Below are 26,092 nucleotides of genomic sequence, written 5' to 3' on the forward strand. Positions count from 1 at the left end.
CCAGGAGGCATGTTACATGGTGCTCCATCTCTGCTCTTTTCTCTTACATAGAAAAATTGATCAGAGACTTGGAGAATGGAGATTAGGGCTTTTGTTTGTTTTCCTTTTTGATTGGTCTGACTTTTTTTTTTTTTTTTTTCCCACTTAAGACCAACATAGGTAAAGTATTTGTAAGAATGTCATTGGATTATAATCTTCTATGGCCCCTGATGGTTACTCATGAATTGACCTTGCCTCTCTCATGGTTGGGGAGTCTCGTGAGTTTCTCTGAAGTGGCCATTCCAGTGCGTATTTACACCATGATATATTTTACTCTTCCTCCCCCTAATGTGATAAGAGACAATCATCCATTTTCCTCATGACTTTAAGCACTAAGCACTCTTGAGGAGGAAAAAAAAAAAAAGTGACACATTGAGCCTGACTGGTGTGGCGTATGGTTTCTATGATGAATGCCCTTCCGTTGATGTCTGTTCCTCTTGTCTCTGTAGGATCAGTTATTCACAACTGTCATGTTGTAACTAAAATATGCTGTAGTCATCTACCAAGGCAGAGCTTGTCTTCCTCCAAAGCAGTGTCTCCCGATGCTGTGCTGTGTGTAGGAGTACCAACCCTTCCAGCTTTCCTCCTCCTAATGCCTCACCCCAGGCAGTGTTGGAAGAGGAGCATTTGCGGGGCTTTTTTGGGGAAAAAGTGATTGATGGAGGGCAACAACAGAGGAGCGTTATTCAGTATTCTGCCATACAAAATTGGCCAAAGTATGGAGGACCAGCTGTGAAGAAAGTCCTAAAGGAAAAGCTGGTCAGGAGGCAGCATATTTCCTGCCTAAGTTTCCCAGAAGGTTTAGGAGATTTTTGCAAGTCAGTAGCATAAATAGCAATTATTCTGGATAAAACAGGAAACTTATTTACTGCTGCCAAACATTCCTATGGGGTTTTCCCTGATTTCTTTTAGAACTGTCAGGAAAACTTCAGCTCAAGTATTTCTAGATATAACACAACATTTTGATAGAATTTTTCTATTTGTCTTTGAAAATGGTCTGAAATTTTTCTGAAAAGCTCTCATGCAGGAATTCTGAGAGTTTTCCAGTTACTGCAAATGGGGAATATTTCAGTTCTTGAATGATGATAAACGTAGTGGAGGAGAGAGAAGCATGCTTATATTAATGCATTTCACATGGAAACCTTTTCTAAAACTCCAGCTTAATTGGGGAGAGCTGAGAGAGTGAGCAATGCTTTCTTCCCCTAAGAAGAGTACCCATCAGGGCACTCCAGTCCCTAGCCTGCTGCGCTCAGACGACAGTCAGTGAGCAGAGACCCACGGTACCTGGGTCATCTCCTGAAAGCTGCCTTCCCAGCTTCTCTGGCAGGACAAACCAGCTGCAGGGAGCAGGAGGCCTGGACTGGGGCTGTTAGGCCACGAGGTGTTGCTTTGGTTGGCTCTGGCACAGGGCTGTGCCTCCCTGCAGCTTCTGGTGGGCGCAGGTAGCTTCAGGCTCAGCAATGTTTCCTTGCAAAATGAGTGCATGACTGCGCAGAAACTACTGGAGGCTTGCAACTTAGCATGGTTTCTACCTCATTTTCTTACAAGTTTAAAGTTGAGAATAAAGAGACAGGACCTAGTTAGCTTTCACTGTCCCTAGGCCAGCTAGGAGCTGGCAGAGGATGAAAGGCTTTGCAGCAAAGCTCTCCCTCCCCTGCTCCTGAGGGGCGCGGGAGCGGTGCCACAGCTCACCCGCTGCCCTTCCTGCCCGCTGTGGCCCTCGGCCAGGCTCCCCGCTGGGTATCGCCTCCTGCTGCCCCCCGGCACGGCCCCGCTCTGGAAATGCACGGTGACACACGCCAGCAGTGCAGGAAATCATCCCCCACCCCTCTGTTCCCGGCAGGTTAAATGCGTGTTGTCACCTCGCGTTGTCCGATCCCATTTTTCCCCATCCAGAGAGAAATGAAAAAGGAGAGGAGGTCTGTGGCCCCAACCAGCAGGTGCTGAATCAGAAACGAGCACGTTAAAAAGGAAGAGGGAGGAAATGGGCAGCCCAGCTGACACGTGCAGGCTCCCGAGCCACTGGGCAGACACATGCCGAGGAGAAGCTGTCAGAGCAGAGCGGTGTTTCGGCTTCCTCTGTTTCAAGGATGGGCTGTGCTGCCAGGTGGGGGACAGGAGAGGGGAATCAGGAGACTGGGAGCATGCTGCCAAAATCAGGAGCGCAGCTCAGCTGATGGCAGCTCACATCCACGGCTGGTAGCTGCGTGTGTCGCAGTGCTGAGCCAAGTCCTCCTGCGGTCCCCTTCTCCACGGGTCAGGCAGTCCTGCCAAACTGAGCAAATTGTCAGCTTGGAGGGGTGAAATGGAGACTGTGAATACAAAGCTGGCTTTGGCCCTTGTACCTCCTTTTTCCCCATACTTCCTCCTCCTTCCCATCTCCTGCTCCTTGTTAGATTCTGACTGAGGAGCATGCATGGGTAATGAGCAGGTGATTAGTGAGGTGGTAGTGAAGAGCGAGGTTAACTAAGGCTTGCAAGAAAGGAGTCTGCGATGTTAAGATGTCGAGTGGGACAAAGACTGGGGCACTGGTGTATGTGAGGGACAAAACCTCATCACGCTTCTGACCACGCAGGTTAAGGTGTCATGGGATTCAGTCCTGTTACCCCTCATTGGTGTGTGCTCAAAGCGAGGGGCTGCAGAGGCTGTTTTGGAGCCCTGCAAATGGTAGAGGAGACGTACATCTGCAGAGGTAGCTTCAGGTGGAGCACCAGGAGCTTCCTAGAGGTGACACAGGTCAGCCTGGGGAAAGCCTTAGTGTGGGTGTCTGCAGGTGGGGGCCGCACTGTTGTCTCAGCATCATTGCAAGGTAGGCTGTAGGATGTACTTGGAAAAGGCTTTTGCAGTGGTTGGGTGAATCTTTTTTTTTCCAGCCTGTGTTATTTGCTTCCTTTCTCATTCACCGCACCCCCACACACTCTATAGCCTTGTCATAATCTGATGACAATTTGCTTGCTTTCCATGTGATTTTATCAAATAGCAAGATCGTTGTTACCCCAGATGCTCTGGGTTGAGGGTATTTCACCTTCCTGCAGAGTACCCAACCTCACCTACAGCTCTTGTTCAACTTGTGTTTGTCAAAGTTGGCTTAAGCCCCCAGAGGGAAAATTCTGAGGAGGGTGAACTGGGAAACGTAAATCTCTTCCTGAACTGAAAGACCACTGGTGCCTCTCTGACAAAATATTCTGCTTCTAGAGGGAATTATCTGGGGATAGTGATTTAGGTGGTGGAGAGGGACGGAGGAGATGTATTAGCATTGGGGACAGCAATTTGTAATGCCTGACTGGACGGGTGTATGCAGCAGTGCATCAGGATCTCATTGGCAAGGATGTTGTGTGGCCCCAGAACAGAACTGTGTGCATTTGGGATTTCGCAGTCCTCCTGCAGGATGAGGGGCAGAGAAAGAGCTGAGGTAGAATCAAAGTGGTACCTTGTTGGGCAGCAATGTGTAGTGTGCTGTGGTTCCTGCTGCTATCGACTTCACAGGCTTTGTGAAGACAATCTCAACGCCAAAAGAAGGGCTGTGTGTTTTCCCTGACTTTATGTGATGTGCTTTCTTATTCTTCTCCCTCTGTAGTGAATTTGCCAAAGAACGAGAGAGGGTAGAAAATCGCCGAGCTTTCCTGAAACTCCGTAGGCAGCAGCAAATAGAACGGGAGCTAAATGGATACCTGGAGTGGATCTTCAAAGCAGGTAAGGAGACACAGCTAATGTTGGACCAAGGTGCGTGGCACGTAGAGCCTGGTGATGGCAAGGACAAGGACCCCAGGACCAGTTCTTGGCATCTCTGGCCAGCAAAGCCTGGACAGGACCCAACTAGCACTTCTTATTTTTGTTATGCTTGTTCCTGAGCAGTCACACTGAAGTTATTGCAGAAGATCCCAGTTTGGTTAAGCAGAAATAAAGGAGTTGGGCCAACCTGCTTTATTGCTGAGATCAAAGCAATTGTCTTAATATGATATAATACAAAAAGCGATACAGTGCACAGTCTCTGTGGTGGGGAAACTGTTGCCTGAGATGAGTCATTTATATTTTATTTACTTTCCACCACAGCTATTTTATAAGCCTCTCTTGCTATGATGGCAAAATACACTGGAGTGTCATTTTTATGAGCTACAAAGATCACTTCCATGAAACTTACCCTGGCGCATGTGAACAGTGCTTTAGAACTATTATAACTGAACATTAGGCTTTATTGCAAGCAGTGATCAAGTTTAAGAAAGACCTAAAATCTCTATTTTAACAAAAATAGCAGGTTTTTCTTTTTATTGGATGGTAAAGATTACCAATAACCCTTCTGTGTTATAGAGTAGCTAATATATATTGACATAACCACAGTGCAATTCATTAAGCATTGAGAAAACTTCTGGGGCTGATTTGCTTCCTTGCTTGCATTTCTGCAAAGCTTAAACTGAAAATGCCTTTTGGAATAACGATGGGGAGAAAAGAAGTGGTGGCTTCACAAATAGGTTTTCAGCTGCCTTCCTAGGCAGGTCAGCTTCACCTCTGCCCATTACAAATGGGGAAACTGAGGTCTGACGTTGTGTAGTGATGTGGTGTGGGCATCAGCTGGCTGGCTGGTGGCAGGACTGGTGCTGTGTTGCTCTGAAGCTGTGGGACAAACCTTTGTTTCTGCTCTGCCTTGGTGCCAGCTGTGAGCCACTGGCCAGCAGAGAAGAGGCCTGCAGAAGCTTCCTCAGACAGGAGTGGCCTGAACATGAGTTTTAACAACCTGGCCAGAGAGAAAGAGGTCTGAAATGTAAAACAGAAAGAGCTAGTGGCAGTTTATATGGTGGCTTGATCCCATTATTCCCCAGAGCACTATGCACAGTAACAATTGAGTGCCAGTTGTATTGACTTTTATTCACTGTGACTGTTCAATGGCTAGTGCCCTCAATTAGGCAACCACTCTTTATCTCCCCTTAATTCTGTGGTTCTGTAGGAAAACAGGGGCCATTTGCTTTCCTTTCCATTTAGAACTTGTCTTCTCGTTTGTTTACAGCTTTTTGCTACCTCAAAATCAAATTAATTAATGGCTTTTTGGTTAGCTGGAGCAGAGTGCTGTGATTCTGCCTTGGCTCTGCTGCCATCTTGCTTTTAAGGCTCTTGAGATTTCTTGGGCTCTAAAACCCAGTTTCTCCGTTAATAAAATAAAGATGAGAATTTCCTTGTAGGGATGTGGGTTGCTTTGTTTTATTTTGGGGACTGTTGTACCAATAAAAGCTATGAGGAGGTCATTAGCTGAACCTTGAGGTCTGAAAGTTGAGCTGGAGAAGTTATAAAATACACAGCCAGCCTCTGCTCCAAGCACCAAGTCCCTTTGGGAATGACTGGCTATTCTATTTCTGTGTTGCTAATGCTGTATAAATGGCACATGAATATACAGTGAAATTTCTCTAAAATGCTCATCTTTTTTTATTTTGTCTAATAACACAGGACCCAGAAGGTCTTACAGAACATGCAAGTGTATGCAAAAGAGCTGAATCAGGGAATAATAAAAATATCTTGTAAAGGTACTGTTGAAGATACAATAGGAATGTTTAAAAAAAAAAAAAAAAAAGCTTCTTAGTGCATCTGAATAATAACAATAATTAAAGTCAACTAATCAACTTAATGTTATTAAATCTTTAAATACAAAACAAACATATTATGAAGACTAGACAAAAGAGAGAATCAAGTGTTTGGAATTCAGGCATTGTAATTGTGGGACTGTGCAACCGATGGGGATTTCCCATTTCTGTTTCCGAAGCCAGGATTTCAGCTATGCCCATGTGAATCATGGATTGTGCCACTCTTCCTTGCCCAGGACCGTGTGTGTGGTCATGGTCAAAGGAAAGTGCTTTGGAGAAAAACAAGCAGAATGGAGGTCAGAGGCTATCCAGCCTGCAACAGCCCCAGGCAGTGAGATGTTGTAAGCTCTTTGCATAAATTTTGCCAAAGCAAAAGCTCTTGGTGTTCTGCTCTAATGTAACTCTGGAGGGGTTTGGTTATTATTCATGTAACTATCTAATTGTTTTTAAATCCTTCTAGCATCCTTGACCTCAATGAATCCTGTAGCAAGGAGTTCCACATGTTAATAGTTGATTTGATTGAAGAAAAATGTTTTTTCCTTGATTTTAAGTATGATGTCTTTCTGCTGCAGTGGGAGGAAGAGCTCAGGAGTGTACTTGGTATTTCTTTTTATTAATTCTCACTCTCTGCTGCGTCTCTACCTTGTTTCACCTTATTTTATTCTGCTCAAAAGCGTGCAGAGCCAATCTGCTCTTTTTCTGCTCTTCTCATGGAAGGCTCTCTAGGCTTCTAGTATTTATAGTATCCACCCCAGAGCATTTTGTTATTTCACTTATTTCTTATTTATTTTTGATGCAAGGTAGGAAGAGTGGAAAACTATGTTCCATTGGTTCATAAAGGGGCATCTTAATACTTAATGTTTAAGTATAATACTTAATCTGGTTTTGCTCTGTAGCACTTTACATATTCTGAGTAGTTGCTAGAGTTGGAAAGGAGATTTCCTTGTTCTCAAGAGTGCTCAAGTTCCTACCTCAAGGGCTGTAATGGGTGTAAAACCAAGGAAAGTATTTGAATGACTAAAATCTTTCCTTCATCTGTACACTACCTCCCATTTGTCAACACTGATTTTAATTTAGCATTATACTCATTATTTATTGACCACTTTTGAGTGCCTTTAATGTTTCTTAGAGCCTTCTCTATTTGTGAAGTGAGTAACAATATCTCTTGATGTACGTGTTGCATTAAAAAGGTAGTTCTGAAAAAAATTTGGAGGTTGTTTACTATTAACCCCTTCTTATACTGAAATTGGAGCTTGTTTAGTCATCCATAAGAAAACAGTGGGTCTTTGTTTTGTACTTCTTAAATGCTGTCTGACTCGATCATGTTCCAGGCCTGGTTTAATGACTTGTCTTAATAGACATTGGTGTTGTAAGAATGGAAATCTTTAGTAGCCTGGCCCTTAAGTATCTGACTACATTTTTCCTTTTTTTCTAGGGGCACTTTTAATTTTTTCCAGTGGTGAAATAAGGCTATAAAGAGGAAGAAAATAGTAACAAAAAGTGCTTGTGAAGTTTTCAAGGAGGTACCTTGGCACAGCTAAAATATTTTGGTGCCAACTCACTACTGATAAATCACCAGAAGTGCAGCGATGGTTGTAACTGAAGCAAAGGTAGCTCAGGCTGTTTTAAATGTGGATTGTTTAATACAGTCAGCAGCGTATCTGCTTGAGGAATCTATACCAAGGTGTTTTAAGCAATCATATCTTTAATGTGTAGCTACTTGTCTGAGCTATACTTAATACAGGAAGCCTTAATTGATCGAGTGCTTAACAAAGGCTTTCCCTAGTGAAGGGTTGGGAACAAAGGAGAAAATTGTAACACAGCTGATGTACTGAAGTGTTGAATGTAGACATGCATGACTTATAACAAAAAAGTCACCCTCTCTCTAGTCAGTTTCCTTAGAGGTTGACTTCCTTGAAATAGGATCATACAAAGACCAGATACGAAGGTTTTAAACCCATTTCTTGTGTGCATGTTAAAGGATGAAGACATGGGATAGTCAGAAGAGTTTACATATTTTTCAAATGAAATAACAGGAGATTTCATGTAAAATTCCCATATAAGTTTATCATGAAGCCAAGACTAAGCATGGAAAATTGTTACTCAGTGGAGTCTTTTTGATGGTGTTGTGAGCAGGTGTCCTACACGTGATTTAGAAACCCAAAAGTGTTTTCAAAGCAGTAAGGTGTTCAGTGGTGTGACTTTCAGGCCAGAAGCAATGATTAAATTACATAGCTTCTTGCTATAATTCTTATGGTAATTGCCATGCCAAACCTGTGAGTGTTGACTGTCTGTAACATTTAGAAGCAAATTCTATGGCTCATTTAGAAATGGACCAGTAATCCTAACTTTAATCTCAAAGAATGAAGTCATTTATCTGCTTTTAGCAAATTACTTAAAAACCCACTCTTCCCTCTGCTGAAAGCCAGCAGACAGAGGTGCAAAAAGCAATGCTTCACACCATGGTACTCTTCTAGGCATGAGTCAACTGTACTCACCAAACGCTGCTTCTTGAGCTCAACCAGTATCAAATAAAGTCTTGCTGGTGATCAGCAACCCCGTCTAGTCCCACCTGCTGTGTGTCAGAATAAGGTTGCTCTTTGCTTCATGTTTTTCTTTTCGCTCCATGCAAAAGTAGTAGCAACTCAATCCAAAATTGTGCCCTTCGGAGGAGGTAGAAAGTGGTGAAGTCAAGCAATGTAATCCATGCAAATGATTTTGCCACTGCTGCTTTCCCTGTTAAACTCCTCAAAACTATAGCAACTGTTAGGCTGTCATGCTGCATTTTGAATGGAGAGGGGAGAACTAGAAGTTCTCTGCACAGAGTAAAGAGTTAATAAGCCCACAAATATTCTTTCGAAGATGTTTCTCTTACCTTACAAGGACATGCATCGATTTGAAAACACTGCTCAGAGACTGGAATTCTTTCTGCTCAGAGCTTATCGAGTTGCAGGTCTTCTGCATTTTCCTTCTTTCCCAATCCATCTCTTTCACACAGCACTGATTCTGAACATTTATTTTCTCCTGTAGTAAGCAGGCTTTGGGAATGGATTTAACCTCTCTCTTTCAGCTCACTGTAACATGAATGTCATTCCTTGACACAACAAAGCTTTATGCACCTCAGGCTTCACCTTTCTGTAGAAGAAACACAGCAACAAGCCCTTGACACAGCTGGAAGAAGTAACCAGCATCCACAAAAAATGGCAACAACATGCATGAGATGGCCAGAGAGAATAATTGCTAGGAATTAGAGACCCCTGTGAGAGTGCGATGGCTAGTTTGAAGCGTCAATGGTTAATTCCTTTTTTTTTTTTTTTTTTTTTTTTTTTTTTTTTAACTTTTGTAGTCTGATTAAAGTGAGTTATTTGCTGTAATACACTCTCCTTTAGAGTACATTAAGTCCTATCTCCCCTTGTCAAAGAGAAGGGGCACCATGTTTCTCTGCTGCTTTGCCTTTTTGTTCTGCTGGCCAGTTCTTCAGTAGAAGACGACTGCCATTATTTCCAGTCCTGTATTGTGCTGAGGTTTGTCAGTACTTAATGATCAGCAATTAATCTTTCTGCTGAGACACCCCTCACTCTACTATCCTAGCGAAGGCCCTGTGCCTTTGTTTGGAGGCTAGAAGTTGCTGATCTGATACTGTGTCTTTGTTGAATATCTCTTCTAATGTGGAGATACTATTGTTTGGAGGTTTTTCAGGCTTCCTAATTATCTTCTGCCAGTCTCTGTTAGTGATAACTAAAGGCAATGCAACTTCTGAGCCTCTGCTAAAGATGCTGCATGGTTTAAAAACAAACAAAAAAAAAAGTAATGATGTGATTTCTTTCTGCTGAACTATCTTACAAGCAGGTTTTAAAAGCCTTATAAAGCCCCACTGGGGTAGATACGTCTCTTCAGCTCCCTGGAGGATACAAGACAAATGGGAGTGACTGTCAAGGGAGAGGACTAAAGAGCAAGGGTGGAGGAGAGACAGGCTTGAGGCAATTGCATGGGTGAGATGTGGTTTTTGGTTATTTTAAAGAGACAGCAGAAGTGAACCATGGAAGAGGTATGTCTGTGGAGGGAGATATATTTGGGGCCCTGAATTTGGGGCAAAGGCTCAGCTGGTCCACAGAGTTGTCTCAAGACTGTACTTTGTAGGTGAAAATACATTGGTATCAAATTGTCACTTACAAATTCAGATGTCCCATTGGCATTTATCATCCTGGTTTCTGAAACCTCAATATGGCTAAACCTGTCATCAGTCTGGCCATGTGGGTACGGGTGACTCTGGAACATCAGATGGCATCAGTACACCATTGCAAATCGTGATGTCCGTACAGGTCACAGGACCCCGAGGTGATCTGGAGACTTGGGGTTGTTCTTCAGCTTCTGTGCAAAGGGTGGTAAAGAGTAATGGCAAACTATTACAGGAACATGCAATCTGAGGCAACTTAGAAACAGGGGAAAATAGTAATTTATTTTCCTACACAGTCAGAGATCTGTGAAGGGAACAAATACAGTGATTTTCCTCCCGCACTGGTACAAATCAAGCACAGAATTGAGTTGCCACCTAAGCAAATGAGCTTTCTTTACTGGAGTGTTTTAATTTTTAATATATTTTTTTTTCTTTAAACAAGAAGTGATTGAAGCTGACAGCTCTCTGAGCACTGACTAGTAAATGTGCTGGGTCTTCCTTAAGCAGACATCTCTCTTGCATTGTACTCAACTGGGTGTAGCTCCTAAAGAAAAGCTGCCTGCCTTCTGACCTCTTGCTAGCTCATTACTTTCATTGCTCACCACCTGCATGGCCATGTGTCTGCTCCCTGCAGTCCCACAGGGTAGCTTGTATTAGTCCATGTAATTACCAAATGCATTCTGAAATTCAGCTTCTCTTTGGGAGTGGCAGAAGAGCTCCTCTGGGATGTGTTTGCCTTCCTGGGCTTGTTTGTCACAAGACCTAAACATACATTCCAGCCCAAATGGTTGTGAATTTCCAGTGCAACTTGCTATCCTGTCGTATGGGTAAATAAAACCTACCTGTGTGATGCAGAGGAGCCCATTTCAGATATAACATATAGCTCCTTAAATCACACTCCATGAGCAATGCAGGTTTTTTTAAAAGTCTATAGGAAATTGTTTACTGTATTAGCATCTTGAGCTTGTACTTCTGCCAGCACAGGGTTGCTTTGGGTATCACATTTGCAGGCCCTTTGTCCAGCTGCCTTTGGGAAGGGGACAGCTTCTCTAACCATCCCTTCTGTTTTACAGCAGTCAAATTCATTATTTATTGTCATCAACTTTTTTTTTTTTTTTTTTTTTTAACTCCTTCTGCAATTTTAACCCCAGAATACCAGTATAGCTGGTATATACCAGTACACCCTAGGCAAGACTTCAGAAGTACCTTTTTTGAAGTTTGAGGGAGATAGTTTTTGAACTAAAAAAGCCCATTTTAGTTGTCTGACCTGTGTTAATGAGCTTCAGAAAACACCTGAATTGTATTGTTTTCATGTTTGTGGGTGGTGGTTGTTTTTTTTCCCCTTCTTTTTGAAGGACTTCATGCCTATTAACAAGCAGATTGATAGCTCACTTGACATTTTTAACCCTCTCTCAGCACCATTGATTTCCTTCCCACCTTCTGAGTCTTTGGTACATTAGTTTGCATTTTCTTTTGTTTTCCTCTGCTTAGGTTCTGGTCTTCCTCAGTCCTGAATATTATTTTCCAGCCTTCTCAATTTGCTGTCTTATTAAAGTATCATTCACTCTCTCTCTCCCCCAGATGATTAATAAAGAGATTATGTAAGACTTGTGTGGTAGTACTGATCCCTCCAGTATTCCTCCAGACAGCTCTTTGATGTTTGGCTGTGGTTTGCTTTTATTTTTGTAGTTAGCCTTCTATCTAGGCTGGTTTAAATGGACTTTTAAGCAAAGTTTTATAGGAAGGCAGTATCAGACGTAATTTGGGATCTTATTAAAATATCTATGTCAAACATATGAAACAATTTGTCGTTTTTAATAATACAAGGAAGTGTACAGTTCACCAGCTGCCAATTCAATATTTTGTAATCTTTGATTGTCTTTTAGAAGATCCTTACACAATTTTACAGCAGCAAGCTAAAATCTGCAGTTCAGGCCATATGAACTGTAAGGTTTCAAGTTTTGGCGCAGCATGGTGCGTGCTGCAAATTGACTTGGGTGATGACATTTGCATTGTGAAACCTCAGGAAATTTGGTCTTCTTTCACACAGAAATGAGTCAGTTTCGATTGGGGGTGTGTGTGTTTTTTTTTTAAAGTGTTCTTTGAGTTCTTGTTCTGTAGGAAAGTATAAACTCATATTTTGAAGACAAGATATACAGCAATGGAAAACCAGTGGTGACATCTCACGTACATTGCAGTTTGAACTGTGCTAGCCTGAAGTCCACTATAGCAACTTTGCCATGGATTTTATTTCGACAAAGATTTGACCTGATGGCTATTTGGTGACATTCTGTCCCTTGTGATGTGGCAGAGCTGATGTGTGCCACGGCCTCACTAGTGTTACTCTGTGCAATGAGACAGACCCTCTTCCCCTGGCTTAAATCCTGGTATTGTTGATGGAGACATAAGTGTGGCAATGGGCACCAAGCATCTTTCATTCCTTGGTGTCTCCACTGGGGCTGGGCATGAGGGACCATCCTCTGCCGTGTGGAGACCTGTGGCCTCGCTTGGAGCTGAAGGAAGGTTCTTGCTCTAGAGACCTTCCTTGTGGGTGGTATCTTGGTAAAGAAACTCAAGTGGATGGCTCATTGTGAAGAGGAGGAAGTGCTGCAGTCTTCAGGTGGTTCATTTAACCTCCTTCCCTGGTTCTGTGAACCATCCCTTTTTTGACAGGCTTGGTGTAACTGGGTGATACAGCTGGGACAGAGGTTTGCTGCACCCAGCTCAGCGGGTTTTAGAGTGGGGATGCGATAAACCTGAGGTTGAGCCTGGCTGTTTTTCCTCTTACAGAGGAGGTCATGCTGGCTGAGGAAGACAAGAACGCAGAAGAGAAATCTCCTCTGGACGGTAGGTCGTTTTGCTGTGTGGTTTTCCTCCTGCAACACACGAGAGGTTCACCTGCTGTACGCTGACGTGGCTTTCTGCTGCAACCAGGAGGGTGTGAGCAACATGCTCTTGCATGCACTTGGAATAAGTCGGGCTAAAGAGTCCCTTTTCCTGTACCGGGCCTTTTTGAGGTTGCAGGTGGATGATGAGCAGTTATGACACACCACTCTGGGATGGGGATCTGCCCGCGGGGTGGCAGGGGCACCCGCCCCAAGCAGAGGCGGCTGTGCCTGGGGGTAGGCCGCAGGGCGGATGCCAGAAGAGAAATACGCTGAGTGAGAGAAGGCAGGGCTCTGAACCAAGGTTTCCAAATGGATTTGACAAAGAGACTAAGACCCCTGTTACTTGTAAGCAGTAAGACATAACAGGGTGTGGTGATCCTCTCTTCCGACGTGTGACCCTAGCGTGTCAGGCCGGCTGGAGCATTGGACACAGTGCAGCGAGGACGCGGGGTCCGCTCTCCCTGTGCCTCGAGACCGATGAGCTCTTAGGATGCGACAGTCAAAGTTCAGTTAAAGATTCTTCCCTCTCCCTTTTCTGACCATCTTTCGTCCTCCCATGTCTCCTCCTTTCCCCTCCCCTCCCTTTCCCCCCTCTTTTTTTTTCTCCTCCCATTCACTGTCAGGGAGGGCCGCCTCGGAAGGGCCGATTCAACAAGGCACGGCACCGGCAGAGACTAGCAGCGGCAGCAGCTACAACAGTGAGTGGATTGCAAATCACCAGGGGCTCAGGCGGCACAGCGGGGCAGCGCTCCCCCCTCACCCCGAGCGCCCAGGTCACCGGCGATGCTTCCCACCTGCTTTGGCTCCTTTTGCCCCAAGCTTGGTGGCTCCTGGGGCATCGCGCGCCCGGCCGCTGGCTTGGCTGGGTGACCTGCGCTCGGGGAGGGCTTGGGGATGGACGAGCTGGGGCTGCAGGAGGTCAGGGCTGAGGTGCACTTGGAAAATCTCCGTGGGTGTGTATGTGGGGGTGTGTGTGTGCATGGGTGTGTTGTCCAGCCTGTGGGTGTAGCCAGGGCTTGTAGTCTCGAGCTGCGATGAGTGCTAGAAGAGCAGGCTGAAGGGCTGAGTGCTGTAAGCAAACTGGAGGTGAGTGCAGGCCATGGAGCAAAGTCCCAGTTACGCTGAGGCTCCGTTCATCCAAGTAAGCTAAAGGAGCCTGGTGATGGTCCCAGCCTTGAAGCCAACTGGTATAGAGCAGCCCACGTCTCTGCTAGCAAACGGCCTCAGCCTCCTACACAGGGGTCATTGCATCCAAAGTGCCTGTAGAGATGGCATGCTCTAATTACTAAATTTAGGGTGTTTTTTTTTTTCTTTGGGGGGTATGGAAGGGAAGTGGGAATGAGGGAGAAGATAAAGGAGAAGGTGTTTGATTCACGTCAAGGAATGCAGTGAAACTTTGTTCCCAGGGTTGGTTAAGGTCCAGTGCTGGGTATGGCCCTGGGTGTGCTGGAGTTCAATGGGGCAGCTGCAACCTGGAGGGCCCCAGCACTGGTTGTTGCAGGGACTGAGGATCTAGCCCTGCTGCTGGGTGGGGAAAAAAAGAACAGAAGAGGTTATCTGCAAAAATTGGGTCCAGACCGCAGGTTGAGAGCATCCTGTCCTCTTTGAGCCTCTGAACCTGGGAGATGTTCTGGGGGCTTCCTTGAGGTGGCACAAACATGAACACTTAGCTGGAGAGGAAGGAGTCCATCTGTTTCTCTGACAAGGCAGGGAAATTGGTGTAGGTGAGGGGGTCCTCTCATACAAACACACATCCAGGTTAGCTGCTGCAGAGTGCGTGGGTTTGCTGTGTGTGCCTTCTGAACAGTTTGTATCACCACACCGTGGGGTGTCTTACTGCTGATAGCAAACGGTGCTTAGTTACTGTCTGTCTTGAAGCTGTTACAAAACTGTATCAACGTATTTTTTTCTGATAGTTCTCAAGGTTTGCAGGTAGGTGGTCGCGGGCCCAGCATCCACTCTGCTCCTGCGCTTCCCCGCGTGCACTGGGTGAGCAGTGCAGACCTCTCCAAGCCTTAGGCTGCAGTTCTCCTTCCCCGTCTTGTAAAACGGTGTAGCGGTGTTTATCCTCCCTGCTCTTGGACAAAGAGTGTTCTCAGAGAGCTAGGACATCCCCAGAGGGAAGGAATTGTGCAGTGGGTGCTATTAAGAGTGCGTTTGCTGCGTTGTAGCGGTTGTTTTCAACGTAGCATTTTTTGCTGCTTAAGGCATCACTCTGCGGTAAACGGTATCCGAGCCCCATAAATGCTAACTTCTTAATGGTGCACGCTGTAAACAACATTAATGTTTTTAATGGATAGAAGCACTCGTCTTGTAACCCACGGGGGCTCAGAAAGGTTCAGTGATCCTGCCCAGCCTTTCTGCTGTGCTAAAAGGTCCAGCAGCTGCAGTGACACCCCCCCACCCTACTGCGTCTGCCATGGGGTGAAATGTAAGCGTGCAGACCTGTGCCTGGCAAACCTTCAAGATCTAGAAGGTGAAATAAGTAACCACCCTGGCATCGCAGCATGCAGAGACCCTGCAAAGTTGTAGGCTGACCTTTTTGCTCCCGCTTACACCCTTGCGTGAGAGCTTTAAGCTGACATTGGGCAGTAAATGCTGGCCCTGGAGAGTGAGGGGTGGGGGAGAGAGAATCCACTCTGAAAGCTCACGGGGCGTTTTCTCTTTAATTTGCACACAGTGTTGAAAAGAGCTGCAATAAAGAAGAGCAAAAATGACCTGATTCATGCTGAAGAAGGTGAGGACCATTTCACAGACATTTGCTCCGTTGGTGAGTACTGGCTTCGCATTCCGCCAGGTTTAGATCTTCGGCTAAACGCGTTCATGTCCTGTTTCCTCCGAGTGGCTCCTTTGCTCCAGAAACTGTAGTTTCAAGAAGGGGAACTATCACTGCTCCTACAGCAGCACTCAGCTTTCCAAAGCCAAAGGCATCGTGGCTTAACCCACTCCCCTCGCTGCCCTGCTCAGCTCTCGCATGCTGCACCCTTTCAGAAAGCCCTGCTAAAACGCTTGGAGAAGCCATGCTGTGCTGGGCACACTGCGGTTCTGCTTGGAACATGCTCACGTATGCTAACAAAACCCAAATATGTCAAACGATGCCGCTAAGCCTCATCTGTTGTGGGGAGGAGAGGAAGTGGACAGACATCTGGTCACACCTGCCACTACAGCACAGAGTATGGCTTAGGAGCCTTTGTCAAGTGAATGGGCATTGGCAAATGCTAGGCAGTGGCCCCAGCTCCCTCATCCTTGCCTTAGAAGGGGTTCTTGTTGAGTTTTCCACATGTCTAAAGCCAGATATAGAGATATGCATGCATATGCATGCAATTGCCCCTGTGCCTCCGATGCAGTGTGGCATCCTGCAAAGTCTGCCACTGCAGGTGCAAATTTGGCATCTTCTTTGGTTTGCATGGGAGGCAGGCTCAGAGCACCCAGCACCTCTCTGTGCACCCAGCTCGGTGGAAATCAGCAGAAAAACCTTTCAGTTATGGTTTTTCCCTGCTGGTTGGAGAGACATCTTCCTGCCTGCTTTGGAGACAGTTATTTTGCTTATTCCTATCCCTGTTGTTCAAGTCTGTATTTTGTTTTGCTGCTGAAGCAGCAGATGTTCTCATTATCTTCCAAAGAAATGCCTTGGCACCCCAGTTACCACGAAGCAGCAAATCCTGGATGTGTAAGGGCAGCAGCACAAACAGTACTCCTGAGAGTACATGTCCATGTATGCTTGCAAGCATGAGCGCCTCAAATGCTCTTTGGAAATTTGGCATTAACCTTTTAAGACATTACAGCTGCTGCTGGATTTTTTTCCCCTTTAAATGAAGACCTGCTTGCAGGAAATGAGCACTGCTCTGCGTGTTCCTGACACCACCACTCTCTGTTGGACTGCCACAGGCTGCAGGTTTTGTGGCTAAACTGCTGACACTCCTATGCGAGATTTGTTGCTGAAAGAAGGTGAAACTGCAGCAGCCGTGTGCATTTTTTCTGTTTTGTTTCTGAGTAGCTCAGATCCCTGCATGGATAACACGGAATCATCATTTCTGGAACATTTGTTTATGGCTGCAATAATTATGAGATCTTTGCATTCACATCCAAGTCCCTCTAGGCTCTGGGCACCCATGCCACGCAAACAGATCTTTCAATTCAGCATTTCAGGTGGCAACGGATGACGGAGCATCTGGGCTCGTGGATAATCTGATGCAGAGCTGGGAACTGTCTCAGGAGCATATGGCAGGGAAAATAACAGCAGTGCTTTCCACCTTCTGTGAGTGGTTCATCCACTGGGGAGAAGTGTTTGTGATTTTGATTCATGGAACAAGACTAAAAAGAAGAAATGGATAAAGCAAATACTTCTGCAGGCTCTTGAAAAGACTGAAGCTCTGCATAACAAACGATTAGATCGTATGGGTGATTATGCATGAAGAGTATGGTTTTGAGAAAAGTTTTTTTGGATGATTTCCTTGAGCTATCATATTTTGTTGATGGCAGCACAAGAACTGTGGAAGAACTAGCGATACAATTGCTGAACACAGAGAGAAGATGCAGACCAGAGGGGCAGAGACGTTGACAGGTCTCTTGCTGGCTGTTGCCTGAATACGTTGCACTTTAATTCAAACACAAGTACCTCAATGAGCCTTATAATTACATTATAAAGCTATATAGTGGTAAACACTTCCCACTGTGCTCTCTGGAGTTATTTTTAAAATTTATTATTTTCTTTCCTTCTGACTCCATGCCTTTTTTTCTGCGCTAACCAGCCTGCAGCTGTTGGTGCTGACTCCTTTTGGCTTCCCACCCTCCATGCTGAACTGGAGACAGGGCACTGTCTTGATTTCCAGACAATGAAATCTAGAAAAGAGGATGTTTTCCAGGTTTAAATCAATTTAAATACAGAACGTGGCCTGCTGCTGCTCTTTCCTGGAAGATCAGCAGAGCCAGCAGAGAGGGGGTGAAAGGGCTGCAGACTATTCCTGTGCAAGTCTGAAAGTATGGACTGGCTTGGATTTCTGAGAGGTCTTCTTCTACTTAACGCTATTACAATACAGCTGTAGCCTATGTTTTTAACCTGTAGTTCATTTTATTACCTACAAACAGTAGATGAGCACTATTACTTCTATTACTCTTTTTTAAGCTGCCAAAGGAAGGATATCAAACAACACCAGAACACTGAGTTTTTCAGTGAGGCATTTGTTCAAAGCCTGGCCAGGAGCAGCTCTGCACTTGGCATGTCAGCGGATGGCCAGAAATCTGGAATGAAGCACAGAGCTTGCTTTCTGTTAGGGAGCCGGTGCAGCACGCTCCTGTGGGGCTGCAAGGCGTGGAGAACACACCTCTGTCACAGCTGGATGCTCCATCCCTCCGATGGGTGCGGTGTTTGGTGTTACTGCAAGATGAAACAGGGCGAGATTCGCACCCCTTCCATGCTTGGAAGTGTTGAAATGTAAGCGAGTACACAGGGAAAAAAAAAAAAAATTGGCTGCTGCAGCCTGAACACTTTGTTCATGAAACTCAGCCATCTCCAAGGAGAGCTCGTGCGAGTCACCTGCTGTCACGGAGCTTGGTCCAAGATGGGATGGTGCGTGTCCTGGTCAGCCCTACCCGCTGGCAGGCAACATCTGATGATGGGGAAGGGCATCAGCGTGCTGCCTTGCCACGAGCCGTCTTGCAACAAGGCTTGCTGACAATCAGGGGGGTGCCAGCATAGCGTGAAACAGGTAGTGGACAGCCTGTGGCCATCACGACCTGCCCTGCTTGCAACAGCGTCTGCGGCTGTTGCAGAGGAACTCCAGCGGGTGCTGATTTCGCCTGCCTCAGCACTGGCCTTTTCATCGCTCGTTTCAGCAGTGCTCGTTTCAACAGTACCTCAGGGGGAGAGCTTACATTAGGAATCATTTCTTCCGTCAGCTTCCTATTATTAAAACATTTGACTCTCTTCCAAGGTTTCAGACCAGACTTGAAATGTAGCTGATATAAGCAGAATTGATACAAATGAGTAGCTGTGCCCAAAATATGATGCATGGAGACAGACTGAGCCCTCTGCTGCAGAGAGACATGAAGTCAGAGAGTAAAATAAGGAGACTTTGGTCAGTTTGGTAGTTAGGGCTGGGGCTTTGCCTGGTTCTTGGAGCAGGGAATAGAGGGACAAGGTGCCAGCTGCACAGCTCCAGGATGATGTGCTCCACACTGGGGACACAAACACCCCAGGTCTTGCCGTGACTGCAGTCAGCCAGGAGCCCAATGGACATGAGTTAAACTGGGACATTCAAGATAGCTTCGGGGAGCTTGAAGCCCAGTTCCTTCTGAATACGGAGCTGAGCACTAATCCATGAAGCTCTATAATCCCAGCCTTCATCCCTCGCAAAGTCATTGCAAGCGAGATGCCCTTGCTCTGCCCATTCTCAATGTGCCCAGCTTTCTGCTCAGCTGTGTTTCTGGTGCTTGGGAGTGGGTCTGCGCTCCCCAGAGCATCCTCTGGCCTTTTGCCTGCTGGGATGCGGTGTGGTGACTCTTGTTTCTGTGCCCCACTGCCCAGGGTCTCCTTTTGCCCGTGCCAGTTTGAAGAGTGGGAAGAACGAGAGCTCGTCCTACTTCAGGAGGAAAGAGAAAATGTTTCGGTTCTTCATCCGGCGCATGGTGAAAGCTCAGAGTTTCTACTGGATCGTGCTCTGCGTGGTCGCCCTCAACACGCTCTGCGTGGCAATGGTGCACTACGACCAGCCGGAGAAGCTCACCACTGCGCTGTGTGAGTACCGGGGGCTGCAACTCTCTTCTAAGCAGGTCTTGTGTTTTTGGCTGCTCACAGCATTTCTGAGGTCTGTTTTGGGGGCTTCCTGTCACCATGACCCATGGGGCTTCCCATAACCCTCAGAGTAGGGTCACAAATGCATTTATGAGTGCCTCTAGTAATTCAAGGGTTGTTGAGTCATATAATTCAGACAAAAAAAAAACCAACACATCAGGACACAATATCCATCTGAGATGACACGGGAACGTGATCTTTAACTTTACCTGAAACTCCAAATTCAACCACGTGTTAGTCTTGTACCACTGCAGGAGGATTTGTTCTGTAGGAAGCTTTGTGAAAGGAGGGGTGAAGAGTGCATGCTGGGGCAAATTGAAGTTGCTCTGTCTAATCATCAGCTGCTTAGAGAACTGCAGAATCCATGCCCCTTTGCAGCTGATCTGCATCCATGGGTGATTTGTATTGCGAATATAGTTAAAGCTCTGTCTGTGCTGGTGTCCCTGGGATAACAAACAGCATGTGCCATGACCAGGGCTACTTGGGAAGAAAAAACATGTCCATATGTGTTTACAGAATTGTATGCTAATTCATCACAGTTTTAGCAATTATTTCTATATTCTTTAAAGAGTTGCAATTTTACAGATCTTTTTCTTGCTAATGGCATGTGGTCAGATGGGATACATGTCATGGTGTCTGTCTGTGAAAATATGTGCAGTAGTGATAGAAATTATATCAAACGTGCTGAAGCAAAAAAAAAAAAAAAGTCTAGGAAAAAATCAAACAGTCTGACTTAATAACTGTGGCTTAGATCATTAAAGTTACTTATCCACCTAATTTTCATTGATTTCTCTGAAATTACTTATTTAAATATTTCTAGACCCAGATCTTCAGGTCTAACATTATTATAAAGAAGATAACTTTTGAAGTTTTTCTTTTATAGACCTAAAAGGTCAAGAATACTAGCTGTTCTAACTTCAAAAAAGCTCCCTATTAATGTTTGCTAAAATATTTAATGCCACCAGGTAACTGAAGATGTAATGAGATGCATAAGGAGGACAGAAGCTCCTTTCAACTGTTTCTCTTACGAGATTTAGATAGAAAAGACAGGCCACACAGAGAAATCTGTCTTGCCTATTCGTTTCCCAAATTTAACAGAGGAAAGCTAGACTGGCAGAGTAATTAGAAGTTTGAGGCTTAGGATTTTCTCTTGAATTAGGACTAAATGTCTAGGAGGAAAAAAATAAAATACTTTAAGTCTTTCAACTCAGAAAAGAAGTATTCAGATTTCCAAAGTAAGTTTTGGGAGCACCTTACTCAGTAACTTTTCTAAGAGAACATTAGGAAAGCCATGAGCCAGCAATTTCTGCTTAATATTCTCATGTGAGTAGGAAGGATTGCTTGTGCTGATTAGAATGAAAGGTGCACCTCCAGGTGGGAAATGTATTTGGTACAATCAGCGTAAATTAGGCTCCCTACCTTGCTCAGCGGCAGACAGTAGGGAAGGTTGGAACTGTGCTCTGCCCAGTATCAGGGATTGGGGTGGGTTCATCTTTCAGATGCTCTGGACAAGTCCCTACCACCCAATTTGTGAATTACTTTCAGAAAAACATGGGTACCATACTTTAATTTCTCTATGCTACAATACTACCTAGCCAAGAGCAAGTGATCCCAGTGAGTTATTCCCATCTTCATGGGGCAAGTTATCATTTTCATAGAATAATATTTCGCACTAATCAAGAGTTTATTATAGGAAGCAGAGAATATTTTATGCCATAAAGTACATGTGTGGGCTAGCTGGTTATTTATTGCAGTCATGGTAAGGACTGGACTTGGCTCCTCTCTCTCCTGCATACACCGACTGCAGCCAGCCTGGTTACCTTGGCACCAAACACATTTGTGAATGATCTATGGTTCAGTCCTCAAGAAATGCTTCTTGAAAGTCTTCCTATGCCCAAGATTCATTCAAAAATCCATCAGATAAAGGCAGGGCAAGATATTACAAAACTGGGAGATTTTATACAACTCCTGGAAATACTTGGCGAAATCTTTTAACTGTGCAAGTGACAGAGCTTAAAAGTGGCTTTAAAGTTAATCCATGATGAGTGAACTTCCCTGAGGAGGAGCAGGACTTGACTGGTCTGATGCAGAGCAAGAGAGAAGCAGCCAATGCTAATTAGGTTGTTTCATGGAAGGTGCTCGGAGCTGGGCTGGTGGGGAGTTGTATGAACTGTGACAGGGGGACAGGAGTGTGGTTGAAGTCTGCAAGGATCTGCTAAGCCACAAAATGCTACCCAGGCACATCTAATTCAATTATACCTGTCCCTCTGGGGATCATTTAATTACTTTACAAATTAATTTTACCTAAAGAATGGCTGGTTAAAGCCTTACAGGTCTGCATTGATTTATTTTCCTCTGGTCTTTTCTTTTAACTTTTCTGCTGTTGAGTTGTTCTGATTAGGTTTCTCTGCTTGATATTCCGTGTTGCTGCAACTGCTTTGAAAAGGAACAGTGGGAGCTTTACAAAGGGACTTGGAGTTTGTTTAGTCTCATTGAAAGAGCTGGCTATTCACCCTGATGGGAAACTCCTGGAATTCTTGGGGTATGGTGCATGACAGGACATACTTCATGCTTCCACAGCTATGCTCAAATTAGATGGGAAAATTTCCTTCTCAGTGTGAAAAGGACTCTGGTGCCATGTTGAAGTGAGTTTTTTCACACCGCACATGTATGCTTGGCATGTGCTGCTCTCCAGAGCGTGGACCTTCAGTTAAATAAGTTGCAGTTCCCTATAGAAGGATATCCATGATCATAATTTGCTTGCACTTATCTACACCAAGAGAATTCTGTCAGAAGACAACTCTATAATCTAGCACAGATAACCATCACTTGAGATCTATTTGCAACAAAGACCTTCATCAGCAAGGACAACAACCATAAAGTCCGTAACGTAGGTACATAGTGGAGGTGCAGCATTTTAAGGGTTTTCTATTCAGAACTGGGCCCTCTAAAATATGTATGTTGTAGCTTGAGCAGAACTTACAGGACTGATATAAAAGCAGCTGAATGCATTTCTGTGCTATGCAGGAGGTCAGCAGAGGTGGTGGTTGTCTCCTCTGCTCTTGGATAAAGCTATGGAAGAAAGTTGGAAAGGTAGGGCTGTGGAAGCTTCGGCAGGATGAGTTTTAGGGACTGCAATGAGAAGATTTTAGGATTAAATCACTAAGTTTTCCCTTGGGAGGATGGGAGCCTTCTCATCAGGCTTTCCTTTGCCTGTGGCTGCCCTCCATGAAGGAACTCTCTCTGGGTTTCCCTGGCTAACACTGCAGTGATCTTTAGCTTGCTTCTCAGTTTCTGTCTAAAAATGAGTTCCAGAATGCCTCCTTTCTGATAAATACAATATTTGAAAACAGTATTTTAGACATTATGGCCTGAGAACATCTTCCCTGTGTGCTGTGCTATGCTGAACCATGTGTTTGATGCAATTAGGCCTTTTTGATGATATTGTGTTTGCCTTTGAAGTAGATAGCCAACTCCCTCTGGATATAAACATGCAGCATTTGCAATTGCAGGGAAAAGGCTTTCTGAAACGAGCATATTTATTTATGTCTGCTGAACATTTCACGTCTGCCTTGTCAGAGGAAGAAGTTGTACTTCACTGAGGTTCTCCTCCTGGTTGCTTTAATGTACGAGGAGGAAGAGCAAAGGAAACTGAAGTGGCAGGCTCAACACCTGCTCCTAATGTCATCAGACTTGGAGCCGGGGCAGAAATGGAATTAATCCATTGGTGATTGACAAAAAAGAGCCACTAACCATCTAATTCAAAAGTATGGGGCAAAGAGATACTAGCGTGGTCTTTGCCAATAGTACAAATCTTAAATTAAATAACAGTATTTGTATCAAACTTTTTTTACTTCAATCACATTACAAAATGCTTCTGTTTAAGGCAGATTGAATTACTTGTGGGGTCTGAATACCAGGAGGTCCAAACAACAAAATTGTATTTTCAATTAAATGGGCAGGGCCATGTCAGAAGAAATCACATATCTGATCCATCAGCTGGAGGAGCTGATTCATTCTGAGTAAATTCCTTTTGCCCGAGGAGTTCACTATGCCCACATTTTCCTTGCCTCCATCCCTTGTCCGTGCAGTGCTGTGATGTGTAGCACCTGGTGTCTGCTGAGGCCCAGCTATCACTGCGAGCTCCGCTCTAGATGGACAGCATCTGGTATGAAAGGATGAGTTGGGCTCTTCTTTCAAGAGAGGCAAAAGGAAGTTGTTCCTTGGTTATTGAGTTTCTTGCGTGTTTCTTTTGTTTTAATATTGAATATTACTTGATTCTATTTTTCTTAGGGCATTTGCTTGCTGCTTTTCTCCCATGATAATCCGGCCTTGTATATATTTGTTCAGGTTGTGTCTGTCCAATGACAAAACATTGCACTGGATGATAATTGTTTTGTTTTGTTTTGTTTGTTTATTTGGAAATGCTTCTGCTGGATGGGTGACTGAACATTAATCCTTGTTTCTTTCCTCCTTTTTCTTCTTACAAAATAATAGCAGTTATCCTGGCAAAGTGCACTGGGATATGTTGGTGAAAATTGTAATAAAAATTCTACCTTGGTTTTTTTTTTTTTTTTATTTTATTTTATTTTATTTTATTTTTATTTTTATTTTTATTTTCTGAGCATACGTGAAATGTAACTCTTAAAGGTGAGTCTGCTGGATAAATAACAATGTCCCCACCAAAGTGAGATACAAAGGGGTGAAGCCTGTGCAATGCTTTCCCTGAACCCTCTCTACAACCCCTCCCTGCAATTCCATTGTCTGCCAGCTAAGCAAGGCCATCAGTTTTAAAGCATTGGTTTGACATCGATCCTTGTAATAAGAGGACTTCACGCTGAAGACATTCAAATAAATGTCATCAGGCTTGCTGAGCTCTGCTGAGCATGAAACCTAAGATGGGAGCTCTAACTTCCCAGCGAGAGAGCGACTCCGTAAACGGCATAAATGCTGGTGCAAGTTTTCCCTCGGGGCTAATGAGCGGAAGAGGTGACAGCAGCAGCACAAATTCTTCTGTGTTCTGGGAAGATGTATCTGGTTTGCTAGGGGAGTGTTTCATTCTGCTTCTTATTTCCAAAGACTGCAGGGTGCAGAATGGAAGTTGGCTACTGTCTAAGTGGCTGATTTACAGCAACAGCTATTAATAATTAAGGATTTTAACGTTCTTGCTACTTGCAATCTTTTTAATTGTGTGCAAGGAAATTTGATACCGTTGAACACATTTTGAGAGGTTCTTTGTTTTTTCTGTGTGTTGGTTTTGTTTTTCTTGATTTCATATTCTTATATTATTACTATCTAACGTCACGCCTGACATTAGCTCCTCTGGTCTCTTTCTCTGCACTTGGATAGTCAAGTGTGTTGTCAGGGTAACTCAAAAATTCCCACTCTGGAATCCCTTGTGTTGAAGAGAACTTTTTGCTTACTGATTTGCTACAGGTCTTTCCAGGAAGGAGAGAACTTTAGCATGGTGTGGTGGGAACATGCTTCTCCTAGCAGGTTCCTGGCACTACGGAAGGTGGAGATGTGCTGCTCCTTTGTGAGTCCATGCCACCGCAGTGCCCCCTGAGCGCCGAGACCCAGCAGATAGAACCTACCTGTTGGTAGCAAAAACACTGAGAAGTGTGCAGATCTCATATTTTGTCATCCTATTCCTCAAATGTGAACTTTGCCCTTTATAATCTCCTTTAATGCTATTACTTCTATTTACAAGGAGACTAGGTTACATGGAGTTATTAATACTCTCCCAGTATTTCCTCCCCTCTTGTAAATGTTGGCAGAAGCACCCTTCTAGGCTACCCAGTAAAGTGTTAATAAACCTTCCTCATCTACATAGTTCTTCCTGCATTTCAGTTAGCATCATGCCCTGGATATTTCATGACTGTCTCCATTTGAAATGTAAAATCCCTCTTTTAATCTTTGATAGTGGAAGTGCGCTTTTCAGGCCATTTCAAAAGACGAGCATCAGTGCAAAGTGGACCAGAGCCAAATGCACTTGCTTGGTATGAATGTGCAAGGCAAAGACCTGAGCAAAAGCCATGCAGTTTGAAAGGGCCCTTGTTCCCTCCCTGCTCCTTCCCCACGCTTGTTAGCTGAAGCCATGTATTCCAGGAGGCATACAAAACACTGGGATTTCAGATTAACTGAATTTTTCCCTGTAGCAACTTGCATCTGTTGCCCCTTGTCTGTGCACCTTTGAGAAAAGTTTGGCACCATCTTCTCTTTATTGTTCTTGGAATCATAAAACTTGATTTACAGAAGTCTTCCCTGTAGCATCTGCATGCTACAATATCTGAGAAGCTTCTGTGGCAGTAAGCAACATGACTGGTCTTTACCTTTTGAAGTTTGAACCTTTCCTTCCCCTTTTCTCTAGAGGGAGAGGTTTGCCGTGTGCCATTTGGTTTGTGTTGGTATCAAGGGGATTTTTAACCTTATGTTTGTTTTTAATGTTCCATTGTTTCTGTTGCTCATTGGCTTCCAGACCTAACTTGCATAACTCAAAATGCCAAAGGCAATGTTTTCTGTAGCTTCAAGTCCTAAAAAGCCTGATACAGAAGTTGAAAACTCCAGCTATGTTCTTTCTGCCCTTTGTTTCATCATAGGTGATAAATTCTCCCATCAAAATCTT

At 44.5% G+C, this 26,092-nt stretch overlaps 1 protein-coding gene across 2 annotated transcripts in view; it reads left to right on the plus strand.

Annotated features, from left to right (window-relative positions):
- Nucleotides 1-26,092, plus strand: part of LOC309885706 (voltage-dependent N-type calcium channel subunit alpha-1B-like) — a gene marked incomplete at both ends in the record, with an annotated part of 282,028 nt that overhangs the window by 141,950 nt on the left and 113,986 nt on the right. Inside the window, 5 exons of one of the 2 annotated variants that reach the window (XM_082775940.1) lie at nucleotides 3,617-3,732; nucleotides 12,577-12,633; nucleotides 13,298-13,372; nucleotides 15,355-15,444; nucleotides 19,201-19,410. In XM_082775940.1, coding sequence (XP_082632066.1) covers nucleotides 3,617-3,732; nucleotides 12,577-12,633; nucleotides 13,298-13,372; nucleotides 15,355-15,444; nucleotides 19,201-19,410 — 548 coding nt within the window. The remainder of the gene's footprint in view (nucleotides 1-3,616; nucleotides 3,733-12,576; nucleotides 12,634-13,297; nucleotides 13,373-15,354; nucleotides 15,445-19,200; nucleotides 19,411-26,092) is intronic. The other variant, XM_082775939.1, reaches the window with a different exon arrangement.

The sequence above is a fragment of the Aythya marila genome (genome assembly GCF_965140915.1).
Source record: "Aythya marila genome assembly, chromosome: 19".
NCBI lineage: Eukaryota > Metazoa > Chordata > Aves > Anseriformes > Anatidae > Aythya > Aythya marila.